Genomic DNA, 22,843 nt, shown 5'->3' on the forward strand with positions numbered 1-22,843 from the left:
ATGCTAGTACCCTACTGTAGATACTAGTAGCTTACTGTAGATGCTAGTAGCCTACTGTATGCTAGTAGCCTACTATAGATGTAATTAGCCTACTGTAGATGCTAGTAGCCTACTGTAGATGCTAGTAGCCTACTGTAGATGCTAGTAGCTAGTAGCCTACTGTAGATGCTAGTAGCTAGTAGCCTACTGTATGCTAGTAGCCTACTATAGATGTAATTAGCCTACTGTAGATGCTAGTAGCCTACTGTAGATGCTATTACCCTACTGTAGATGCTAGTAGCCTGCTGTAGATGTTATTAGCCTACTGTAGATGCTAGTAGCCTACTGTAGATGCTAGTAGCCTACTGTAGATGCTAGTAGCCTACTGTAGATGCTACATTTACATTTACATTTAGTCATTTAGCTGACGCTTTTATCCAAAGCGACTTACAAGTTCTGTACGACAAGACAGCAAGAAGGGTACAACTCTATCAGCTGAGTAACAATGTTTATCTAAATGTTTTGCGTGTTACAGTGTAGGTTAGTTTATTAGGACAAGTGCATGACAGTAAGGTTAGTCAGGGTTAGATTTTTTTTTTTTTTTAATCATTTCAGATAATGGTTGAAGAAGTGAGTCTTTAGTCGACGGCGAAAGATTGGACGGGATTCGGCTGTCCTAACTGGGATGGGTAGTTCATTCCACCATTGTGGGGCAAGGACTGAGAATAGGCGGCTTCTCTTTGATGACCCTCCGGAGCTTGGATAGGAGTAGGTCTGAGGCGGCCAGAAGATGCAGAGCGTACAGTAGTAGCCTACTGTAGATGCTATTACCCTACTGTAGATGCTAGTAGCCTGCTGTAGATGTTATTAGCCTACTGTAGATGCTAGTAGCCTACTGTAGATGCTAGTAGCCTACTGTAGATGCTAGTAGCCTACTGTAGATGCTAGTAGCCTACTGTAGATACTAGTAGCCTACTGTAGATACTAGTAGCCTACTGTAGATGCTAGTAGTCTACTGTAGATGTTATTAGCCTACTGTAGATGCTATTAGCCTACTGTAGATGCTATTAGCCTACTGTAGATGCTATTAGCCTACTGTAGATGCTAGTAGTCTACTGTAGCTTCCTGTTCATCAAATACATTTTACCAAGGCCATCCATACTGTACAAAATGTATTAATTGACAGATTGATTGATTGAATTGATTGATTGAAGTTTATTTCAAACAACAAACAAACAAACAACAAGTACAGATATAGCCTTAAGCCATTCAAATAATAAATGTGTAAGAAAATACATTTCAAAAGTCAAACAAAATGTCTTTGTCATTACATAATATTGAAAAGGAGTGGGAAGAAGTAGTACACTTATTTAATCCCACCCCTTTTTACTCAAATGATACTTTACTAATTCATAACTACCTGCTCTCTTTATTGTCAGACTTATAATTAAACAAATATAATGTACTTAGTTTAACAATTTTTTTTATTAACTCCTTTTATTATTATTTGCCAAAACTGTAGAATGATTGATTCATGAATCCTCCTCATAACTCCGATGATTCCTTCCCATGCAGCTTACCTGCGCGTAAATGTCCCACGACATCTGCCAGGCTCCCTTTCTTGACTTTGGTGATGAAGGCCCCTAGTCTCCCGTCTCCGTCATCTTCCCTCCCACCACCTACACACAGACACAGGCAGGGCGGGAGAACGAACGTGGAACACAAAAAAAGGTTGTCTAATCAATGAAAGTGTTCTCCCACTTGACTCTACAGCAGTGCCGTCATTAAAGACAAGACAACGCTGTGTAGTGCAGGTGCTCTGCTGCTCCGCTACATCACGGAAACCTTTAACAACGTTTATCACGGGTTGTCCAGAATTATCGACTGTAGACCAAAACCCGACCCCACCCCACCCCACCCACCTTTAGCCCCAGCAGGGAGCCGGCCTCGCGGGCAGGGTGTCTCTCCCACCCACCTTTAGCCCCAGCAGGGAGCCGGCCTCGCGGGCAGAGTGTCTCTCCCACCCACCTTTAGCCCGAGCAGGGAGCCGGCCTCGCGGGGCAGGGTGTCTCTCCCACCCACCTTTAGCCCCAGCAGGGAGCCGGCCTCGCGGGGCAGAGTGTCTCTCCCACCCACCTTTAGCCCGAGCAGGGAGCCGGCCTCGCGGGGCAGGGTGTCTCTCCCACCCACCTTTAGCCCCAGCAGGGAGCTGGCCTCGCGGGGCAGCGTGTCTCTCCCACCCACCTTTAGCCCCAGCAGGGAGCCGGCCTCGCGGGGCAGCGCCGACCTCTTGCTCAGAGTGATGCGTCCGATTAGATGATCACCCTCTTTGGACGGCTGCCACGTAACGGGATGCTGCACAGAGAGGAGGAGAGAGGGGGCGAGGGGGGGAGGGAGAGAGAGAGAGGGAGGGAGAGAGAGGAGAGGGGGAGGGAGGGGGAGAGAGAGAGGGGAGGGGGAGGGAGGGGGAGAGAGGAGAGGGGAGGGAGGGGAGAGAGAGAGAGAGGAGAGGGGGAGGAGGGGGAAGGAGGGAGAGAGAGAAGGAGAGGGGAGGGAGGGGAGAGAGAGAGATAAAGAGAGAGAGAGAGAGGGGGGAGAGAGAGAGGGCCGGTGATTTAATCCCATCAGACAGAGAGAGAGAGAAAGAGAGAGAGAGAGTGAGAGAAAGGGTGGATCAAGTGTGTGTGTGTGTGTGTGTGTGTGTGTGTGTGTGTGTGTGTGTGTGTGTGTGTGTGTGTGTGGTGTGTGTGTGTGTGTGTGTGTGTGTGTGAATTGAGAGAGAAGGGAGGGGCCAGCAAGGGGGGAGGGAAAGACAGGCGTTAGCGAGTGAGAGCAATTAAAAGAACAACAGGTGTGCAGATTGCTAGTACACGCTGTACTGTATACCTTCTGATGAAACAATAGTCAGATTAGACTGGGCATTAATAATCTGACACAGACATAATAACAACATAGCATCAGACATGTAATCTGGTATGCACATGCATGTACATAATGTATGTATGTGCACACGTTCATGTATACTATATGCACATGTGAGTGTGGCAGAGGCATGTATGCATGTGTGTGTATGTGTCGATATATAATAGAGCTCTTTGCTATGTGTGTCTGTGTATTGAGAGAGAGAGAGAGAGAGAGAGAGAGAGAGAGAGAGAGAGAGAGAGGAGAGAGAGAGAGAGAGAGAGAGAGAGAGAGAGAGAGTCAGAGATGGGCAGTGCAGAGGCAGCATATTCAGGACCTGAATCTGTCACTTCCTCCTGAAACTTACATGCCACACAGTGGGGTCTAGAGGATAGCAGTCCCAGTCACCTGCAGACAGATAGGGAGGGAGGGAGGGAGGGAGAGAGAGAGAGAGGGAGAGAGAGAGAGAGAGAGAGAGAGAGAGAGAGAGAGAGAGAGAGAGAGAGAGAGAGAGAGAGAGAGAGAGGGAGAGAGAGATAGAGAGAAAGAGGGGGGGGGGGTAGAAGGACTTCATTCATAATCAAATCAAGTCAGTGCAGCGCTCCAAGCGTCCAACACTCATGAGAAGAGATGCCAATGCCTGTCAGTGTGTCCCAGCTCTCATTAACAACAGATGGTACAGTATATCGATTTAAATAAAAAATTATAAATGTAAAAATAAAAAAAATCAGAGCCACTGATCCTGAGAGCGGCTGAGAGGAAGTATAGAAAGTCACGCCTCACTGCTGAAGTCATCACATATCACAACCTCTTGTTAACATTCTCCAAAACCATTACTAATGCCAAAGCTTCTTTCTTTCACCATAGGAACCTTCGCAAACTGCATGATACCATGTCCTCCCTCCTCACTCCCCCCCCACCCCCTCCTCTCTCATCTTTCTCTGCCGAAGACTTTGCGATCTTCTTTGAGGAAAAAGTGGAGAACATCCGCAGCACCTTCTCCCAACCCCCACCCATTCCAAATACTGAATTGAGAACCTCATCCTTCACTCTGTCATCTTTCTCTCCCATTACAGAAGCCGAGACCCTGACACTGGTAACGTCGAACCGTCCGACTACATGCCAGCTGGATCAGCTACCCTCCCCACTCCTCCAGACCATAGCACCGGACATCCTCCCATTCCTAACGGCAACCATCAACTCCTCCCTCAACTAGGGGGTGGTCCCCACCTCCCTAAAACAAGCTAGAGTCACACCGCTCATGAAAAAACCAACCCTGAACCCCACCGTCATAGGCAACTATCGCCCTGTCTCTCTTCTCTCCTTCCTTTCTAAAACACTTGAACGTGCTGTATCCAACCAACTTACTGCTTATCTCTTACGGAATGACCTCCTAGACCCTAATCAGTCAGGCTTCCAGAATGGCCACTCCACAGAAACGGCCCTCATTGCGGTCACAGAGGCACTTCACTTAGCAAAAGCGAAAGGCCTCTCCTCTGTCCTGATTCTCCTAGATCTATCTGCAGCCTTCGACACAGTCAACCATCAGATCCTCCTCGCGGCCCTCGCAGGAATGGGAGTGGCTGGCTCTGCGCTGACATGGCTGACATCATACCTCAATGACCGCTCCTACCAAGTGTCATGGAGAGGGACCCTGTCTGCCACCCGCCCCCTGCGGATGGGTGTCCCCCAGGGCTCTGTCCTAGGACCCCTTCTCTTCTCCCTCTACACTAAATCACTGGGTAACATTATCACGTCTCATGCCTTCTCGTATTATTGTTATGCAGATGATACTCAACTCTTCCTCTCCTTCCCTCCCTCAGATATTTACGTCTCTGAGCGGATCTCGGCCTGTCTGTCCGACATCTCCGCCTGGATAACGACCAACCACCTCAAACTGAACCTAAGCAAAACAGAATTGCTCCACCTGCCGGCCAAATCCTCCCCCCTGACCGACCTTTCCATCACAGTCGAGAATGCAGCTGTGACCGCGTCCCCGACCGCCAAGAACCTTGGTGTTGTCCTCGACGACCAGTTGAACTTCTCTGCTCACATCGCAGCGACAACCAGAACCTGCAGATTCCTCCTGAGCAACGTCAGAAGGATCCGCCCCTTCCTGACAAAAGAAGCCACCCAACTCCTCGTCCAATCAACAGTCATCTCCCGCCTCGACTATTGCAACACACTGCTTGCTGGCCTCCCGGCCACTGCCACCAAGCCTCTTCAACTCATTCAGAACGCAGCGGCCCGCCTGATCTCAAACCTACCGAAGTCGGCCCATGTCACCCCACTTCTTAGGGACCTGCACTGGCTCCCCATTGCTGCACGAATCCGCTTCAAGGCCCTCGACCTGGCATACCGTGCGGCAAAGGGAATTGCTCCCACCTACCTCCGGTCAATGGTCTACACACCCTCAAGACCCCTACGCTCTGCATCTTCTGGCCGTCTCAGACCCACTCCTATTCGAGCTCCAGGAGGGTCATCAAGGAGAACCTGCCTTTTCTCAGTCCTTGCCCCACAATGGTGGAATGAACTACCCACCCCAGTTAGGACAGTCGAAACCCGTCCAATCTTTCACCGTCGACTAAAGACGCACTTCTTCAACCATTATCTGAAATAAATTTAAAAAAAATTATAATAATAATAAAAAGATTTAATAATTCTTTTTTTATTTAAAAAATCTAACCCTAACTAACCGTACTGTCATGCACTTGTCCTAATAAACGAACCTACACTGTAGCACTCAACATTTTGATGAACATTGTTACTCAGCTGATAGAGTTGTGCCCTTCCTGATGACTTGTTGTACAGAACTTGTAAGTCGCTTTGGATCAAAGCGTCAGCTAAATGACTAAATGTAAATGTAAATGTAAATGGTCCCAGGACATAGCTGCAGGTCCCAGGACAGAGCCACTGGTCCCAGGACAGAGCTGCTGGACAGAGCTGCAGGTCCCAGGACAGAGCCACTGGTCCCAGGACAGAGCTGCAGGTCCCAGGACAGAGCCACTGGTCCCAGGACAGAGCTGCTGGACAGAGCTGCAGGTCCCAGGACAGAGCTGCAGGTCCCAGGACAGAGCTGCAGGTCCCAGGACAGAGCCACTGGTCCCAGGACAGAGCTGCAGGTCCCAGGACAGAGCCACTGGTCCCAGGACAGAGCCACTGGTCCCAGGACAGAGCCACTGGTCCCAGGACAGAGTTGCAGGTCCCAGGACAGAGTTGCAGGTCCCATGACAGAGTTGCAGGTCCCAGGACAGAGCCACTGATCCCAGGACAGAGTTGCAGGTCCCAGGACAGAGTTGCAGGTCCCAGGACAGAGCTGCAGGTCCCAGGACAGAGCTGCAGGCACATGCTCACACATACGTTTTGGAAGTATAAACTGGAGAACGTGCAAGGGGGGAAGGGGGAGATGTGAAGATGTGTGTGGTGGGCTGTTTACCCTTAACTTGTTTTAAGAATGAAATCTCAAATCTAATGTAAAATTATGTCCATGGACAGGAGCTTGTGGGGAAGCATTTCTGCATTTTCATACACTTGCCAAAATAACGTTGAACTTGATGCAAACATATTTACTTAGCATTACATACATACTGTAGCAGCAGGACTACGGACCATATGGGATATGACTGATCTGTGAGGCTATAGCCAACAATAGCTATAGGGAGACGGTGGACAATGCAGACGATGAAAGTGAGAACAAGAGTTTGAGTGGATGTGACTGTTTGGCTGGTAATCTGAAATCTCAGGGTGCTTTGAGGAGGCCAGGAGAGAGAGGGAGTGCTGACTCCGCAGTTCAAACTGCTGAGTGGGCCCGTTCAGTTTTAGCAGATGAACACACTGAGTAGATGACAAAATACGGGTTGTTGCTCCTACTGATGCTTCATCAAACGCAACAAGATGACTGTAGGTAACACCCAGTGTTGTGAAGGGCCAGATTAAACCGAATATATATATTTATTTATATATATATATTTAATTGTATTTGTATATTCTCTAATATTCCCTGATATCCCTTGTATATTCCTTGTACAATATGCATTGAATATCCATTCTAGCCTACTGAACATCCCATAATAGTCTCCATTCTACTATTGGTCGAGACCTTGGTGCCAGGCTGCCATACCCCTCAGACCCAGTTCAAACGTACCGCTCAACATGTACGAACAAGTCCTAGTTCCGCGTAGGAATCTGGATACCGCACCACTAATGGGACTATTTGTTCATAGTGCGTATATATACTGCGCTACTAAAGTAGGACTTCCTTTTCAGTCCAGTTTCTTACCCTCCAATAGAGTCACAGACGTAAAGCCTCCCCGCGACGCCACGTGTGGGAGTAAGGCCAAGTTCGGCTTACCATCGGTATTGAGACATCGTGTATATTAATATTTGAATAGTCATATTTGGCACTATATCGTCGAGTTGGACGTAGTCTATTAAGCTAATAATAGTCTGTTAATATATAGTGCTTCGTGCGGTGAGAATACTACCGTAGTCAGTACCCCATCGTTTCGGGCAGAGAACTGGCTGCTTATCCAGGGTGGTTGACCCCACGTGAAGCTGCACCCGAGGAGCCCCAGAGCCGACGAGCGAGTGGACCTGTATACCGGATTATTCTACCGACGACAGCCCGCCTTCCCAGGCACGGATTATGCTTTGTATACGTTGATTATTCCATGGATAAAGACCCCCGACACTGCCGTGTGTTGGAACCCCCCCCCCCTGGAGAGGACGCAAGGTGAGGAGACGCTCTGCAAGACGAGGTTGCTTCACGTCTCTCCTCCGTGGACCGGAGGACGCCGGCCCACAAAGAGTCCACCTGCTTTCATCTGTGGTCCAAGGATCGCCGGCGCATTGAACGGCACTACAGTGGGTTCACCTGGGATACCCTTGGCCGGATGAGGCAGCCGGATTCTACCCCCCCCCCCCCCTTCCTACTCCTGTCGGCTTACAAGCGACCGGATTATCCCCCCCCTTAGTGTATCCAGTATATAATCATTAAAGTATCATTGCTGTTATTCCTTAAACTATTCCAGGTCGTATATGTACCACCTGCGCCTTCAGAGATTGGACATTCTCTATTGATATACCGACGAATACTCTTGCCATAAAAGTGCATACTAATTCCCATTCATAAATGTGATTGATTTGATTAAGTGCTTGCTCTACACACCATCGCTGTGTAGAAATAAAGACCTATTTCTAATTCGTACATTTGTGTTGGATCCGTTTCATCTACGTGACAGTGTTCATCATAATATATTTATGCCGAGTACTGGGTGGCCGAATATTAAGTACAAAGGTAGTGGTAGTAAGTATCATATCTAGTAATACAGTCAGGGAATTGTACCCCTCAGTTACACCCAGGGTATATCAAAATACTGTTTTTAATGAACAATATGTCGGTTTAAGATATAAAACGCAAACGTGATAACAATTTCAACCCCATGTATGTTGAAATCCACCATGTGAAGAATAAGGAGCAACGGTCATTCAGGATGGAGAAAGAACACTGTGAATTTGGAGGTATAGGCAATAGTCAATTAATTTTAAAGGATATTCAGACAAGCTACATATCTGGTTAGTTGTGATACTGTTTCCAGGACAGAGCTGAAGGTCCCAGGACAGAGCTGCAGGACAGAGCCTCTGGTCCCAGGACAGAGCTGCAGGACAGAGCCTCTGGTCCCAGGACAGAGCTGCAGGACAGAGCTGCAGGTCCCAGGACAGAGCTGCTGATCCCAGGACAGAGCTACAGGTCCCAGGACAGAGCTGCTGATCCCAGGACAGAGCTACAGGTCCCAGGACAGAGCTGCTGATCCCAGGACAGAGCTGCAGGTCCCAGGACAGAGCTGCAGGACAGAGCTGCAGGTCCCAGGACAGAGCTGCTGATCCCAGGACAGAGCTGCTGATCCCAGGACAGAGCTGCAGGTCCCAGGAAAGAGCTGCTGGTGTTTTGGAGGTATTGGCAATAGCCAATAAATTTTAAAGGATATTCAGACAAGCTTAATATTTGGTTAGTTGTGATACTGTTTTTGCATGCTATTCAAAGTTATTACCATATTTTCGTTCCAACTCATTTGGAAAGCCATTTGGTCAGTTTTTTTTTACTTTTTATTATTAACACTTTCAGTGCCACCAGGGGGCGCACGACTTAGTGCTTGAATGCCACCATCGGCGCCAATGTTAACGTTAATATCGCCTAATCTATGTTTTAAATTATGGCTATGTGTCTAATCTGCCCATCGCTTATCAAAGAATCATTTTTCAGTCAGTGTTGTCAAGGCAGATTCTTTTTTTATCGCTTCATTTCCGCTTGAGAGCATTTTGAAAAGCGCCCGTTTTCAGGTGAAAAACAGCCCATTCTGTGATAATCGCCTTTTACTGGAATATTCCAGAACGTTGATATTTGTCTGCCTATTTATGAATCGTTTTCAAATAAACACTAGATGATCAATAGTATACGTGCCCGCACGCACGTTCGAGGCGCGCGCTGATAATAGCCGTTTTTATTTCCTCATGGACTTTACAGTGAAACCGATAGAGCACATATCAGAAAAAAGCTTATATCTCCTCGAAAACTAGTCTGATTATCCTAACACTGATAACATAGATTCCTTACCTGACATCAGATGGTATCCAAATGGTATATTCCAATTCCTGATCACCATTCGAAAAAATCGATAAGTGTATAGATCTAACGTGTATACAGTAGAACTCATGATCAGCGGGGCTCAGAGGATCCAGAATGAACTCTGGTAACCCCGGCTGCATCAGTGGACTGGAAAATGTGGACTGGAATGTTTTTTTTCCCCCATCCATTTTCATTGAGTCCATTCCATTTACCATTTACCATTTACCATCTGGGAGACGATAGGGGGCGCTTTTTTCACATCTGATCGCCGGCGGCCCTTGGGTAGGCTAGGGTAGGCTCGCGTGATGTAATATGATTTCAGATCGATAAACAAAATAAAATAAAAAATTCAGAGAAATCTCGTGAGTGGCTTTCAACGTAACTATCGTAAACCCGAGATTAGCCGTGAGTGGCAGTCAAAGTGTTAAAGACCACATATTATGGCCATTTCCCCATTTAATATTGAAATTTCTGTGGTCAATTTACAATTTATTTGTATTGCAGATCAGATCCAGCAATTGTATCTTATTTCCTGCCTCAAGAAATGTTTTAGTAAACTGTTGAAAGGTGGAAAAAGATAAATGTTATGAGTTTATTATAAATATATATTATTATTATTATAATTTTTTTATTTTACAAACAGAGATACGCAAGTCAGCAGTCCAACCAGAGCATATTGATTTTCTTATTACAAGAGTGAGCAATAATAAACATCAATAGACATTATGTCAAGAGTAAGGTTGGACTACAAAATTAGACATCATCTATTCTAAGGAACAGTGAAACTGACGGAGAGCTGAACTCTCTAGCCTGGGGGGAAATCATGTAATCGGTTTCCTCTGTACCTGTGTGTGAGTCTGTCTTTCTGTCTTTCTGTGTCACAGTGTTACCCTTAGCTACCAGAGTTACCCTTAGCTACCAGAGTTACCCTTAGCTGCCAGAGTTACCCTTAGCTACCAGAGTTACCCTTAGCTACCAGAGTTACCCGTAACTACCAGATTTGTATCCATCCTGCTGAGTTGTTGTACAGAACGTGGATAAAAGCATCAGCTAAATTACTAAATGTAAATGTAGTGTGTAATCGTGTAATAGTGTGTAATTGTGTAATAGTGTACTAGTATGCTAGTGTACTAGTGTGTAATAGCATGCAATAGTGTGTAATAGTGTACTAGTATGCTAGTGTAATAGTGTGCAATAGTGCAATAGTGTGCTAGTGTAAAAGTGTAATAGGAATCAGCTTTTCATTGCCCCTCCCCCTACGCGTAAGCTAACTTGTAGGCAACTAAAAAATAAATGTGTTCTGCTGCCTGGTGGAGATTTGTGCTCTACTGAGTGCACCTTTCTAGTTATGGTTGTTTTCCACAACTGTGTAATTTCACAATCACTTATGTCTTATATTTTATTATATCTACTCAATCAAACCAGAAAAGGCAGTAGGCCTATAGCATCATGGCACTGTCAATTCTAATGATGAACCAAAAGTATAGCCTAGTAAATAATTTGGAAAGTCATACTTGAACAGCCTGCTGATCTACATGTAGGGCTACTACACAGAATGTGGACAGAGGCAGAGGCATACAAACAGAAACATTGGACAATGGTATTAAATACGTTTTGATGTCATTCAGTCCCCCTAGTCCAGGGGTGGCCAACCAGTTAGAGACTAAGAGCCACAAAAATTACTGTGGTACCACAAAGAGCCACACCATATACCAGCGTTTCTCAACCTTTTTTTTCAGTCACGGCACCCTTCATGTGTTTATACTGTAGGTCTCACCCTCTGGCCTCTGAAGTTGCTAATGTCTTTTTTATTTGGGCCTCACAGGGTTAAAAGTACCCTGTGAGACCCACGGTTGCAAAATTACAAAATCACTTTTAGCCATTTAAAAATAAAGTCTGTAAATGTGTATTTAAAAAATGTTAAGCTCATGTATATCAATTGGTCCTGTTGTTCAGCCTCACAATGCTATTTGATAGTAAATATGTTTATATGTCCCAGCCTCTGGCCTCTGAAGTTGCTAATGTCTTTTTAATTTGGGCCTCACAGGGTTAACCTCTTAAGCCCGAGATATACAGTAAAAGTGTATATTTTCAGCATTACGTTTGTTTACCAATGATTTTAACTGTTATTAGTGAGTGAAATATAAGATTATAGAAATCTCAGGGCATTGAGTCGGAAACCGGCGCATATTGACAGGAGGAAGTGGAGCAGCCAAAAGTGAGTGTAGTCTTTTGAAGGAAGAGACTCAGGGCTTTCGAATTTAGAAAAACCACCCTACCCAGCTCACGCCAGCCCGTCAATCATCTGACTTCTGGATTTACTTTTTTATTTCTCTTATTTTTTGGGATTATCTCCCACAAACCTGAACGTTATTGCCATAAAACAGAATGCAGTTAGTTTCTCTACCTTTCTGTGAATGTAATTACATTCTGTCCTACTTTACTCTAAATTTATCTCCTAAAACCAGAAGAAGCTTAGTCATGTTTTTCTCCTCGTGTTTGTGATATTGTAAAAATAACAATTTTTTAACCCCCTGGTTTCTGCAGGCATCACTAAGCAGAAATAACCTTTAAAGGGGAGATGTTGAATAGCGATATAAACATAGTCATAGCATCAAATTAGTATTTAGATAAACGACAGAAAAAATCATGTTATAAAAATAAGCCGTTTCTAAGAAAAAACTATTTGTTATGTCCGTTTGTGTAGAATTTATCAACCAGTGCGCCGCCATGTTTGTTCACGTTAAATGCTGACGTCACGGAGATGGTGCACCCGGAGCCTCCCACCTCAGAGAATTGCACGCTGTAGCTATTGTAGCTAGAATAGATCTGGACATGTTTGACGAGGTGGACAGACCCACAGAGAGTATCCGAAACCCAGTGGCCTATGCCTTTGAGCCGATTAGAATGACAGCAGTGAGACGTGGTGTGCAAAAAAAACATATGGCATCATTCAGACGCAACCGAACTCAGCCTAACGTCTCTTCGCCGTCCGTTATTTTCTGCACGTCGGCAGATCTATGTCCGAGTACGTTACTCCACTTCTCCTTAAACTTATATTACCGTTTCCAATCACAGCTCACAAGCAAAACCTGCTCTCTCGTAAATTACACACTGGACTGTAGCCTTTTTTCTCCAACACTGGCATTTACGTATACAATACGCAGGTGCATATTGGCAATTAGGCATATCGCGCTGTCTACAGTGCGATAAAGGGACATATAATAAAAATACTATCAAGTAAATAAACAGTGTAAAGATATATCTCTTATACAAATAAACAACACACAAGTTGCACCTTTTCCTGTACTTTAATGTCAACACGGCGCCACAAGAGACACGGATTAATGAATTAATTCATTTCTATAATTAATTAAATGGAACGCATTATTTTGACATCCCTAATATAATAATAATATCTCATCCGACAGCTTTTGATATTTTCATTCCAGGTTCTTTCTCTCTTCTGGGGGAAAAGAAAACCCTCTAAAGGGGAATGAATTAAAAGCTCTTAAAGTGACTTCCTACATGAACACATGAACTTATGTTAATTATTAATTAACAGGAACAATTTAAATAAATAACGTTAGTTGGAGATGATTTGTGTGTGCTAATTTAGGGCAGTCAATGAGTTGTGCTCTCTCTCTCTATAGACCTGTCTATCTCTCTCTCTCTCGATAGACTCATTGGTTGCACGTATAGGATAGACCAGTCTATCCTACATTACGCTTGTGACGGAGACAGACTTTCTTCATTTGGGAAAAATAAATAATATGTTTAATAATAAGTAAGACAATGGATCCATTTAACGAATTCCATATAAATCTATAGTTTATTATCCGTGGCCGTCAGATAGACTCTGCTCTGTCCTGGGACCTGTAGCTCTGTCCTGGGACCTGCAGCTCTGTCCTGGGATCAGCAGCTCTGTCCTGGGACCTGCAGGACTGGTTGCTCGTAATGTAGGATAGACCGGTCTATCAAGAGAGAGAGATAGACCGGTCTATTAAAAATGATTACATATAAATATAGCCAAAAACATGGCCTACTGCACTTCACTGCTAATAATACTTCTTTTGCACTTCTGTTAGTAACAGACTGTTACATGCACAAGACAATAATGCTAAAACCAGACTATTATAAACAGGAGCTCTGTCTCTTGAACTAACTTTCCTCTCTTTCACGCTGTACATTTTTTTCGAACAGCCGGGAGCAATGCAAAAAGAACCACCGCGGTTCCGTTCTTCGGTAGGTAACGTTACATTTGGTTGACAATTTACTGACTGACTTTCACGACACTCCATATTTACGTAGCTATCTAACCAGCAGTGTAAACCGGGAGCCAGCCCAAACCATTACAGTGACATCACCATCTAGATAACTCTAAAATGGCGCCGCCCATGGCGAAAACAGGGAAATTACATTTTAGTTTTCAGACAAATAAGCAGGATTTCACATTTGATTATAGAACCCTGTCTTACCCAAGGTACACAACAAACAAACTACTCATATTGTTCAACGATTCATCCCCCCTTTAACACATTCCCTGCCATGCACTTTGGGCATCTTATACCATTCTCTGCCAGTACTGTAAGTCTATGGAGATGTTCACCTTCTTTGCAGGGCTATAACTTTTTAAATTGTATTGCTAAATTGACATTACTATGGCCCATTCAACATCGATTATCTATCGTTCAGGATGTAGGAACGTTTTACTTTTTCATTCATACATTCATACAAAAATACCGTCTAATATAAATATGTTTTTATCGTTTTCTGCAGTAATTCCAAGAACGTGAGATATAGGCATAAACGCACTATATAGATTATCAAATGGCGTTTGTTGCCGATCCACGCTATATAAAAAATTTCAACTGTACATGATCCTAAACGTTATGACTGATCATGCGCGGATGAACGGAGGGGGGGGGGGGTTGTTTATAATTCCGTGATCGTCGTTAAATGCTTTATGTAGTATGGGTGATATATTGCTCAGAGCAGTTTGCATGGATAATAATAAACAAACAGGCTGAAAGTAACATCAGCGTCCTCTTACCGTTGGGCGATGAGACTGGAGCAAAAACATCCCACTTATTTGACGGCGATCGCCTAAATCCATTTCCGGTTTGTATAATCATAATACACGGCCAAATCGTATCGATTATTGCGTTATGGCAGCGATCGCTACACAGGGACGTGTGTATACAGTCCCGCAACAATAAGCGAGTGGCCGGACGCATTTCGGAGATACACCGAGATCCAACCGGCCATTTCCGTTTGGCAACTCGCCGATCATCCACCAGGGGGCAGTATTGAAGCGTTGCAGAGTTGTGCCGGCTCACACTGCATCAGACCAGGCTCCGTGAGGGAAATATGAATAACATGGCGAAAAAATGAAATATGATCTCACTAACGTCGTACGCCGTGGAATGGCAGAATTAGCATGAACTTGAAACACGTTGTACAACGTTTTTGGCGCAGGAAGTGTTAATGCAGTATTTGATATGGGCAATTATTGTTATCGCCTCGTGTAAAACTATGATGACAAGATTTCTGGCCATATTTCCTAGCCCTACACTGGGCCTTTATTAGATGCTTTAGTTATTATAAAGTATGGCGTAAAGGTTTCACTGTCTCATCAGTAACCTGATTGCATCTGTAAAGCTGTCTTTGCTCGTCCACTAAGTAGCATGTAAACCCTCCATAACACACAATATTGTAAATTACGGAGCAGTACTTGAAAGAGGCACTTCACCAAAAAACAATGCTGATTTATTTTGCACATAATCTCACACTTCCAAAAACTGTTAATTACAGCACCATGAAATGATGTATATGAAAAAATAGCAACACCTTGTTGTATAGGGACTGCTACCATATCAATTCATTGAGCTGTAATTTATACTCACTCACTCAGTCACGGATGATCTGGCGGGGACGTGTTGTTGGGCGCATGTAGCGCCATGGGTCTGCGCGGTTTTCGTGCTTGTTCATGGCCCAGCTAGCTAAAGAGTGTTGAAAACAGCTAATAATAATCTACCCAAATTACCAGTCCCCGAGTTACAGTAATCTGGATTAAAACATCTGGAACACACCCCTTCTGTGACCGGTGAGAGAGATAAGCTGATAGAACATAGCTAACTCTACCTACATTATTGCCTCCTCCTAAACTCAAACCGGGGGTAGCCAAGTTTAGCCAAGCATTATACAGTAGTTTAGCTAAGCTAACACAGCCAAGGGTGGTTTACAGAGCCACAAGCCAGGCGTCAATTAGTAAGCAAGTGCGAGAGAAGAAAGCAAGCCAAAAACAAACATGCGCCGAGCACCCTCAACCAGTTGTCCGCGGCTGCCCGGTGTAGCCCACTGTTTTGACAAGCGTTATGTAGTAAGCGAGTCGCTGACCTAATTCCACAAATCTGCTGGCCTAAATCGACTTTCCAAATAAACGAGAGCTGTCCTGAGAGCAACAGGCTTTAGCCACAGTCCAGAGGTGTAGATGACACACACAGATACTAATGCACTGCGTGCCCGGTGCTACATCTGATCGCTGATCCTATAGCTTATATTATAATAATTGTACATGCATATTAATCTTACATCTCTCCACACTTTGTTTCGTCTGCTGCCACCAGGAGATATTAAAATGGTGGGACTTGGAGGCAATGGACATAGCTGGTCATGAAGATTAGGATGTTTCCATGTGGACTATGGGTTACAGCTTTACTGTACCTGTCCTTGATTTGGACAATGTTTATTATTATTATTATTTTATATTATTATTATATAAAAAATAAATGTTTTATCATTGTATGTGACACTGATCTCTACTGTGGAGCATAATGCTGCATGTTTTCTTTTCACGTAGCAAGTGTGTTTGAAAGCAGCTGGCCAAGCTATAGTTCCTAAGAAATGTGGTCTTTCACTGAATGATAACATGCTGATGAATACACACATCATAGTTAGGGTCTTAGTTTCCCATAGTTGATACAGTACATATTCAAATCAGTATTATCTGTTGTAGTGGCTGAGACTGATCCGCTGACATGGAAGGACGTGGGCATTAACACATTAACTGCCACGCTTCTATCCATCAATGTATGATCACTGCCACCAGTCTAAGCCTATGGAGATGTTCACCTTCTTTGCAGGGCTATAACTTTTTAAATTGTATTGCTAAATTGACATTACTATGGCCCATTCAATATCGATTATCTATCGTTCAGGATGTAGGAACGTTATACTTTTTCATTCATATATTCATACGAAAATACCGTCTAGAATATAAGTATGTTTTTATCGTTTTCTGCAGTAATTCCTAGAACGCTAGTTATAGGCCTAAACGCATAATATAGATTATCGATTGCAGTTTATTCGCGATACACGCTATATAAAAAAATTCAACTGAATACTATCCTAAACGTTATGACTCATCATGCGCGGATGAAAGGGGGGGGGGGGTAGTTTATAATTCCGTGATGGAAAAAGATCCCACTTATTTGATGTCGATCGACTAGATCCATTTCCGGTTTGTATGGCGCAATAAACGCCCAAATCATATTGATTATTGAGTTATGGCAGCGATCCATATACACGGATGTGTGTCTAGAGTCCTGCAACAATATGTGACTGCCGGACGGATTTCCCAGATGCACCGAGATCACCAGAGATCCATTTACGGTTGTAACTCGCCCGATCATCCACCAGGCGGCGGTATTGAAGCGTTGCACGGTTGTGCCGAGTCCCACTGTCTCAGCCGAGGCTGGGTGGCGGAATTATGAATACCATGGCGAACAAATTAAATATGATCTCAATAACGTCGTACGCCGTGGATTGGCGGAATTCGCATGACCAGCAAACCCGTCGTAAGCCGTTTATGGCGGTGGATGTGTTAAGGACCAGTGTGTGGGCTGGGTGAGAGCTAAGAAAGGAAACATAGCTCTAGCAAACAAAGGTGAATTATGAGGGGGAGTTGCATCTCGTGCAGAGGAGTAGATGACAGTGAAGGAGGTATGCCAGCTACATCACTGAGTCATCAAATCAGTTGCTTCTAGATGTTAGAATCTAAAGGTGCTCAAATATAAAGGTGGCTGAGCCTTTGGTGTGGCCACAAACTGTGGAACAGTTGACCTTTACATAGTAGATCTGCCTAAAACCTAGACATTTTTGTTTTGTTTTACTTTGTTAAAGACTCACCTCTTCTCACTGGCGTTTCATTCAGGTTGAGCCGTACATCCGTGTTTCTATTTGACTGTGCATTTTATATTGTATTTTTACTGTATTACTATGTATACGTGTAGTACTGTTTACAGTACTATTTATGTTTGTGTAAACTGTGCACCTTGTGTATTTACAGTACTTGTGTACTTTTTATTGTGCAGCACTAGTCAACCTTGGTTGTTTTAAATGTGCTATATACACTGACCTTGACCTATGCAAGATAGCAGATATTTAGTTTAGTGTAGTGAGCCCAGCAGTCTGACTGGCCTTTCTATACTGTACTGTAGGTGGTGTAGTTTAGTTTAGTTTAGTAAACTAGTGTATTTAGTTTAGTGAGCTAGTGTAGTGAGACAAGCTGTCTAATTAGTTTAGTAAGCTAGTGTAGTGAGCCCAGCTGTTATATTAGTTTAGTAAGCTAGTGTAGTGAGCCCAGCTGTTATATTTAGTTTAGTAAGCTATATAGTGTAGTGAGCCCAGCTGTTATAATTAGTTTAGTAAGCTATATAGTGTAGTGAGCCCAGCTGTTATAATTAGTTTAGTAAGCTATATAGTGTAGTGAGCCCAGCTGTTATAATTAGTTTAGTAAGCTATATAGTGTAGTGAGCCCAGCTGTTATAATTAGTTTAGTAAGCTATATAGTGTAGTGAGCCCAGCTGTTATAATTAGTTTAGTAAGCTATATAGTGTAGTGAGCCCAGCTGTTATAATTAGTTTAGTAAGCTATATAGTGTAGTGAGCCCAGCTGTTATATTTAGTTTAGTAAGCTATAGTGTAGTGAGCCCAGCTGTCTGACTGACCTTTCTCGCTGACACTCTCCATGTCCACGTCCTCACAACTGGTGTACTCTGGCGTGGAGCCGCACTCCTCCTCTGAGCTGCTGATGGACATCTGCCTCTTGTTGATGCCACGCTTGTTCTTGTAGGGTCGCGGAGGGTGTGGCCGCAAAGACTCCGACTGGTCCGAGCTCTGCGAGTCCTTCCTAAGAAGGCTGTCCCCGCCCTTGTCCCTTGGTGTCCGAGTCGTACTGGGCTCCAGGCGGCCCTTGTTTGAGCACCAATCCGGAGGTACTGGTCCCCCAGTGTGGGGGCCCGATCTCAGACCACCTCCAATGGACGGAGGCCCCCCTCCGCCCCCCACGGTCCTATCCATGGAGTAGGCCCGGTGATTCTCCACAAGGGCTATATGGTCCGCCTCCCCACCTCCACCCCTCCGGCCCAGACGGTTGTCGGGCACCTCCCCTGTTTTCCCTCCCCCTCCTCCTCCGTCACCGGGCCCCAGCCCGACCTCATTGATGGCCAGGTCACTGTGGCGCAGCTCGTGGCGGACCTTGGACACCTTGGCGTGCATGCGCATCTCCTGCTCCTCTTTCTGCGGCTTCACGGGGTACCGCGCCAGGTTGGGGTCACTGCGGTACCGGTTCTGGAACTCCTCCTCGCGCCTCTGGCGCTCCCTCAGTTCCCGGTCCCGCTCGTCGTCCTCCGTCCGTCTCCTGTGCGGTTCCGTGCGGACCGGTTCCTCCTCCTCCCCGTCTTGGTAGTCCTGAGAGTGGAGTTTTTCCAGCCTGTGTCCGTCTCCGCCCCGTCTCTCTCCTCCTCCTCTCTCCCCAGGGCCTGGCCGCTCGTCCAGGGAGGATGATTGAGACGGCAGCCTCCCCCCGGGCCTCCGGCCTCCACCACGCCCCACGCCTGCCTTTCCATTCTGCTCAATAAGAGACACGGGCCGTTTCCTAGAAGAAGAGTGAAGAGGAATCACCATAAAAGCTACAATAGTGAAGAATAGCTACAAGAATAACACAACACACGTACAGTACTTGATGTGTACCGGTTCTGTGATTTGAAGAAGTTGTTGCCCAGTAAATGCACTTGAGCTCTGCATTATTTGCCGAACCGAGAGGGGTTACACTGTGACTGTCATGTAACATTTGTTGTTACATGCAATATGATATGTGGACTCTAGTTTAATGAATCCAAACATAGACGATGTGGTTGAATTTATTCCGCCACTTTGTAACACTTTCTTTGGTAACACTTTCTTTCAGCTCTGTTAGAGCCTTATAGCATAACGGTCCCATATTGCAACGAGTTGTAGATCTAATAATAAATAATGCATTATCAAAACATAGGTTGTAAAAAAAGAAACATTCTGACTGGACATCCTCAGTAATTTTACCCACGCAACACCACTGGTTACATACAGTACAATATCATACAGCGTAGGCCAAATCAATGAACACTTAACAATAAAGTGTATACAAGACATAAAAAAAAAAAAAAATTACCAAGACCATGATAAAATGAGTGATCTAACTCACCCTTTGGACCAAACAAAAGGTTTGAATTAAAGACCTCTCCAGACTCAAACCTATGATCCAGCTCCTGCTCTGACATTAGCTAAGCTAGCACCAGTCTGTTTTTCTTTTTTCTTTTTCTTTTTTTACCCCTGGGGATTAAAAAACAGACACTGCAGCCAATAGAGGGCTTGCACAGAATGTCTGTGTAATTCTCTTTCTTCCAGCATGGCTGCATGGTAACCATTGGTAACCACTTTCAAAAGAAACAAATTGTCTCCATTTCTGGTAATATAGGTAAAACACTGGAAAAGCACTATTACTATTCTACTGTGACTTGTGTACAAGATCCAGTAATAAGATGCCAAATGATTATGTTGTATTTCTGATACAGTATATCAACACATAGCAACCATTGTTTTGCACATAGCAACCGTTTTCTCTTCCATTGCCATTATACAAAATAATGGTTGCTGTGTTACAGGCAGCCATGCTGGAAGAAAGAGAGCTACATAAAGATTCCGTGTTTTCTACCACAAAGCATTCTTCTCCCTGTCAAAAGCAGGAATACGACAGAATGTAACAACAATCCAAGTCAAAGTTATAATAATAATAATAATAATAATTTAGGACCTGCTCCGAGGTCATCAATTGGCACACATGCGATGCATGCATGCAATTCGTATCTGCGATTAACCCATCCCGTCGTCCTTCCCCCCCAACTAAGGGCAGCCGGGAGCAGACAGGCGTCAACGTGAGCCGCGCCAGGGGACCAATCCAAGTGCTCCTGTCCGTCTTCGTCAAGGACGCCACAGCGTTAGCGATCTTGTTGTTGTGCATGTTTTTCCATTGGGTTTATCTTATCGGGGGGGAAACCCTTGCGAGCACGGGGAGAACATGCAAACGTATGAGTTACGTATGAGATCAACCGCCAGAGAGATGTCTCATGGGCTCACTGTCTTCTCCAGAGTCAGACAAGAAGATATATACCAATTTCCTCTCTGTGCATTCAGTATAAAGCTATCTGGCTGCAAGATAGCCCAGATTAGCATAAATGAATGGCATACTGAATGCACAGAGAGGACATTGGTACAGTATCTATCTTCTTGTCTGACTCTGGAGATGTTAAAGGCCAACCTTCATGTTGTATTTTTGTTCAATAAACAATGTGGACTAGGCCAACGGTGACTTTCATGAAGAAGGGGAAAAAAAGTATTGAAATTGACCCAGTTTTAGCGTTTTTATCAAACATTTTGTCTGACACAATCACAATCACAACACACGTGGATATTTTAATCAATGGTTCATAACGTGCGTGTGTAATCGAAATTATGTCGTCACAAGAGGTGCAGGGCACCAGGGGGCTCACCAGGGGGCGCTGAGAGTCACACACAGCTAGTGGCAGGCACTGAGAGCCTTGCTACTACTAGCCGAATGAAAATGTATCTGTTTCACCTAACAACACTATTGCTCCGTGATCATAGCCATCCATCTCTAAAGCTAACCACTATTTGTAAAAGCCACAACCACGTTACCATATTTGTAATAATGTAAATCATTGTGTCGTTGTACATATTGTGTACACCGTTATAAGCTAACATAGCTTAGCTTGGTAGCTATTGTGCTAACAACATATCCCGACGTCCGGCTCGCTGGCCGGCATGAACGCCTGACACAAAATGGTTCTCTCCTCTCTGTACACCCCCGTCCCCACGGGTACCCTGCCGGGGAGCCCATGGACGCGACAACGGCGGCAGCCGTAGGGTGCTCGAGCCCACCGTAACGCTAGTGGTACACGATAGCTATGAGCTAACTAACGCTACGGCCGCCGCTGTTGTCGCGTCCACAAGCTCCCCGGCAGGACACACGCGAGAACGGGGGCACACAAAGAGGAGAGAACCACTATAGCTCCGCAGGGACGGCGGAGCTATAGGCTAACGTCAGTGTAGTGGTCCCGACTGTAGCAGGGACGGCGGAGCTATAGGCTAACGTCAGTGTAGTGGTCCCGACTGTAGCAGGGACGGCGGAGCTATAGGCTAACGTCAGTGTAGTGGTCCCGACTGTAGCAGGGACGGCGGAGCTATAGGCTAACGTCAGTGTAGTGGTCCCGACTGTAGCAGGGACGGCGGAGCTATAGGCTAACGTCAGTGTAGTGGTCCCGACTGTAGCAGGGACGGCGGAGCTATAGGCTAACGTCAGTGTAGTGGTCCCGACTGTAGCAGGGACGGCGGAGCTATAGGCTAACGTCAGTGTAGTGGTCCCGACTGTAGCAGGGACGGCGGAGCTATAGGCTAACTGTGATGCACCGAGTGGGCCACCATTGATCAACATGCAGCGACGTGTAGCTTGCATGATGCGTGTGCAGTGCTTTGCCACACAGGTCTGAGAAGAGGACCTGCACATGATTTTACTCTTTCCCCAAACTCCTCTACATGCCCCGATCTCAAATGGTTCACGACAGTAGACATAATGCTAACGTTAGCCAGCGCCATATATCGAGTAGTACTATGACCCGGACGGGCATAAGGCATACGTTTCCTGAAGTGACGTCACGGCCGTGCTAGCGTCTGATAAGCTTTTAGATTCGGCTCATTAATATGCACCTGTAGTGACGTCGGCGTTTGATAAGCTTTTTTGATTCGCGCGTGCATGTTATTCGTGCATGGACCTTTTTAACTCTTTCGGAGTGGCATTTCCGGTGTCAAATGGAAAAAAATTTATAATGAAATTATATACCAATGATGTAAACTACCCATAATTGATCAGTAGGGTTTAACCTGGATGTTGGGCTTTAAGCACATTTCCCATAATGTTGGCATGTTCCTTTATAACATAAGA

General features: G+C 45.0%; 1 protein-coding gene across 1 annotated transcript in view; it reads right to left on the minus strand.

Moving 5' to 3' along the window:
- Nucleotides 1-1,524: 1,524 nt before the first annotated feature.
- LOC311231722 (regulating synaptic membrane exocytosis protein 1-like) overlaps nt 1,525-22,843 on the minus strand; it is a gene marked incomplete at both ends in the record, with an annotated part of 86,077 nt that continues 64,758 nt past the window's right edge. The window contains 5 exon segments of the mRNA XM_084318347.1: nt 1,525-1,634; nt 1,637-1,658; nt 2,224-2,334; nt 3,248-3,288; nt 18,516-19,444. Coding sequence (XP_084174473.1) covers nt 1,525-1,634; nt 1,637-1,658; nt 2,224-2,334; nt 3,248-3,288; nt 18,516-19,444 — 1,213 coding nt within the window.

Source organism: Notolepis coatsorum (assembly GCF_963971535.1).
Source record: "Notolepis coatsorum genome assembly, chromosome: 7".
In the NCBI taxonomy this organism is placed as follows: Eukaryota; Metazoa; Chordata; class Actinopteri; order Aulopiformes; family Paralepididae; genus Notolepis; species Notolepis coatsorum.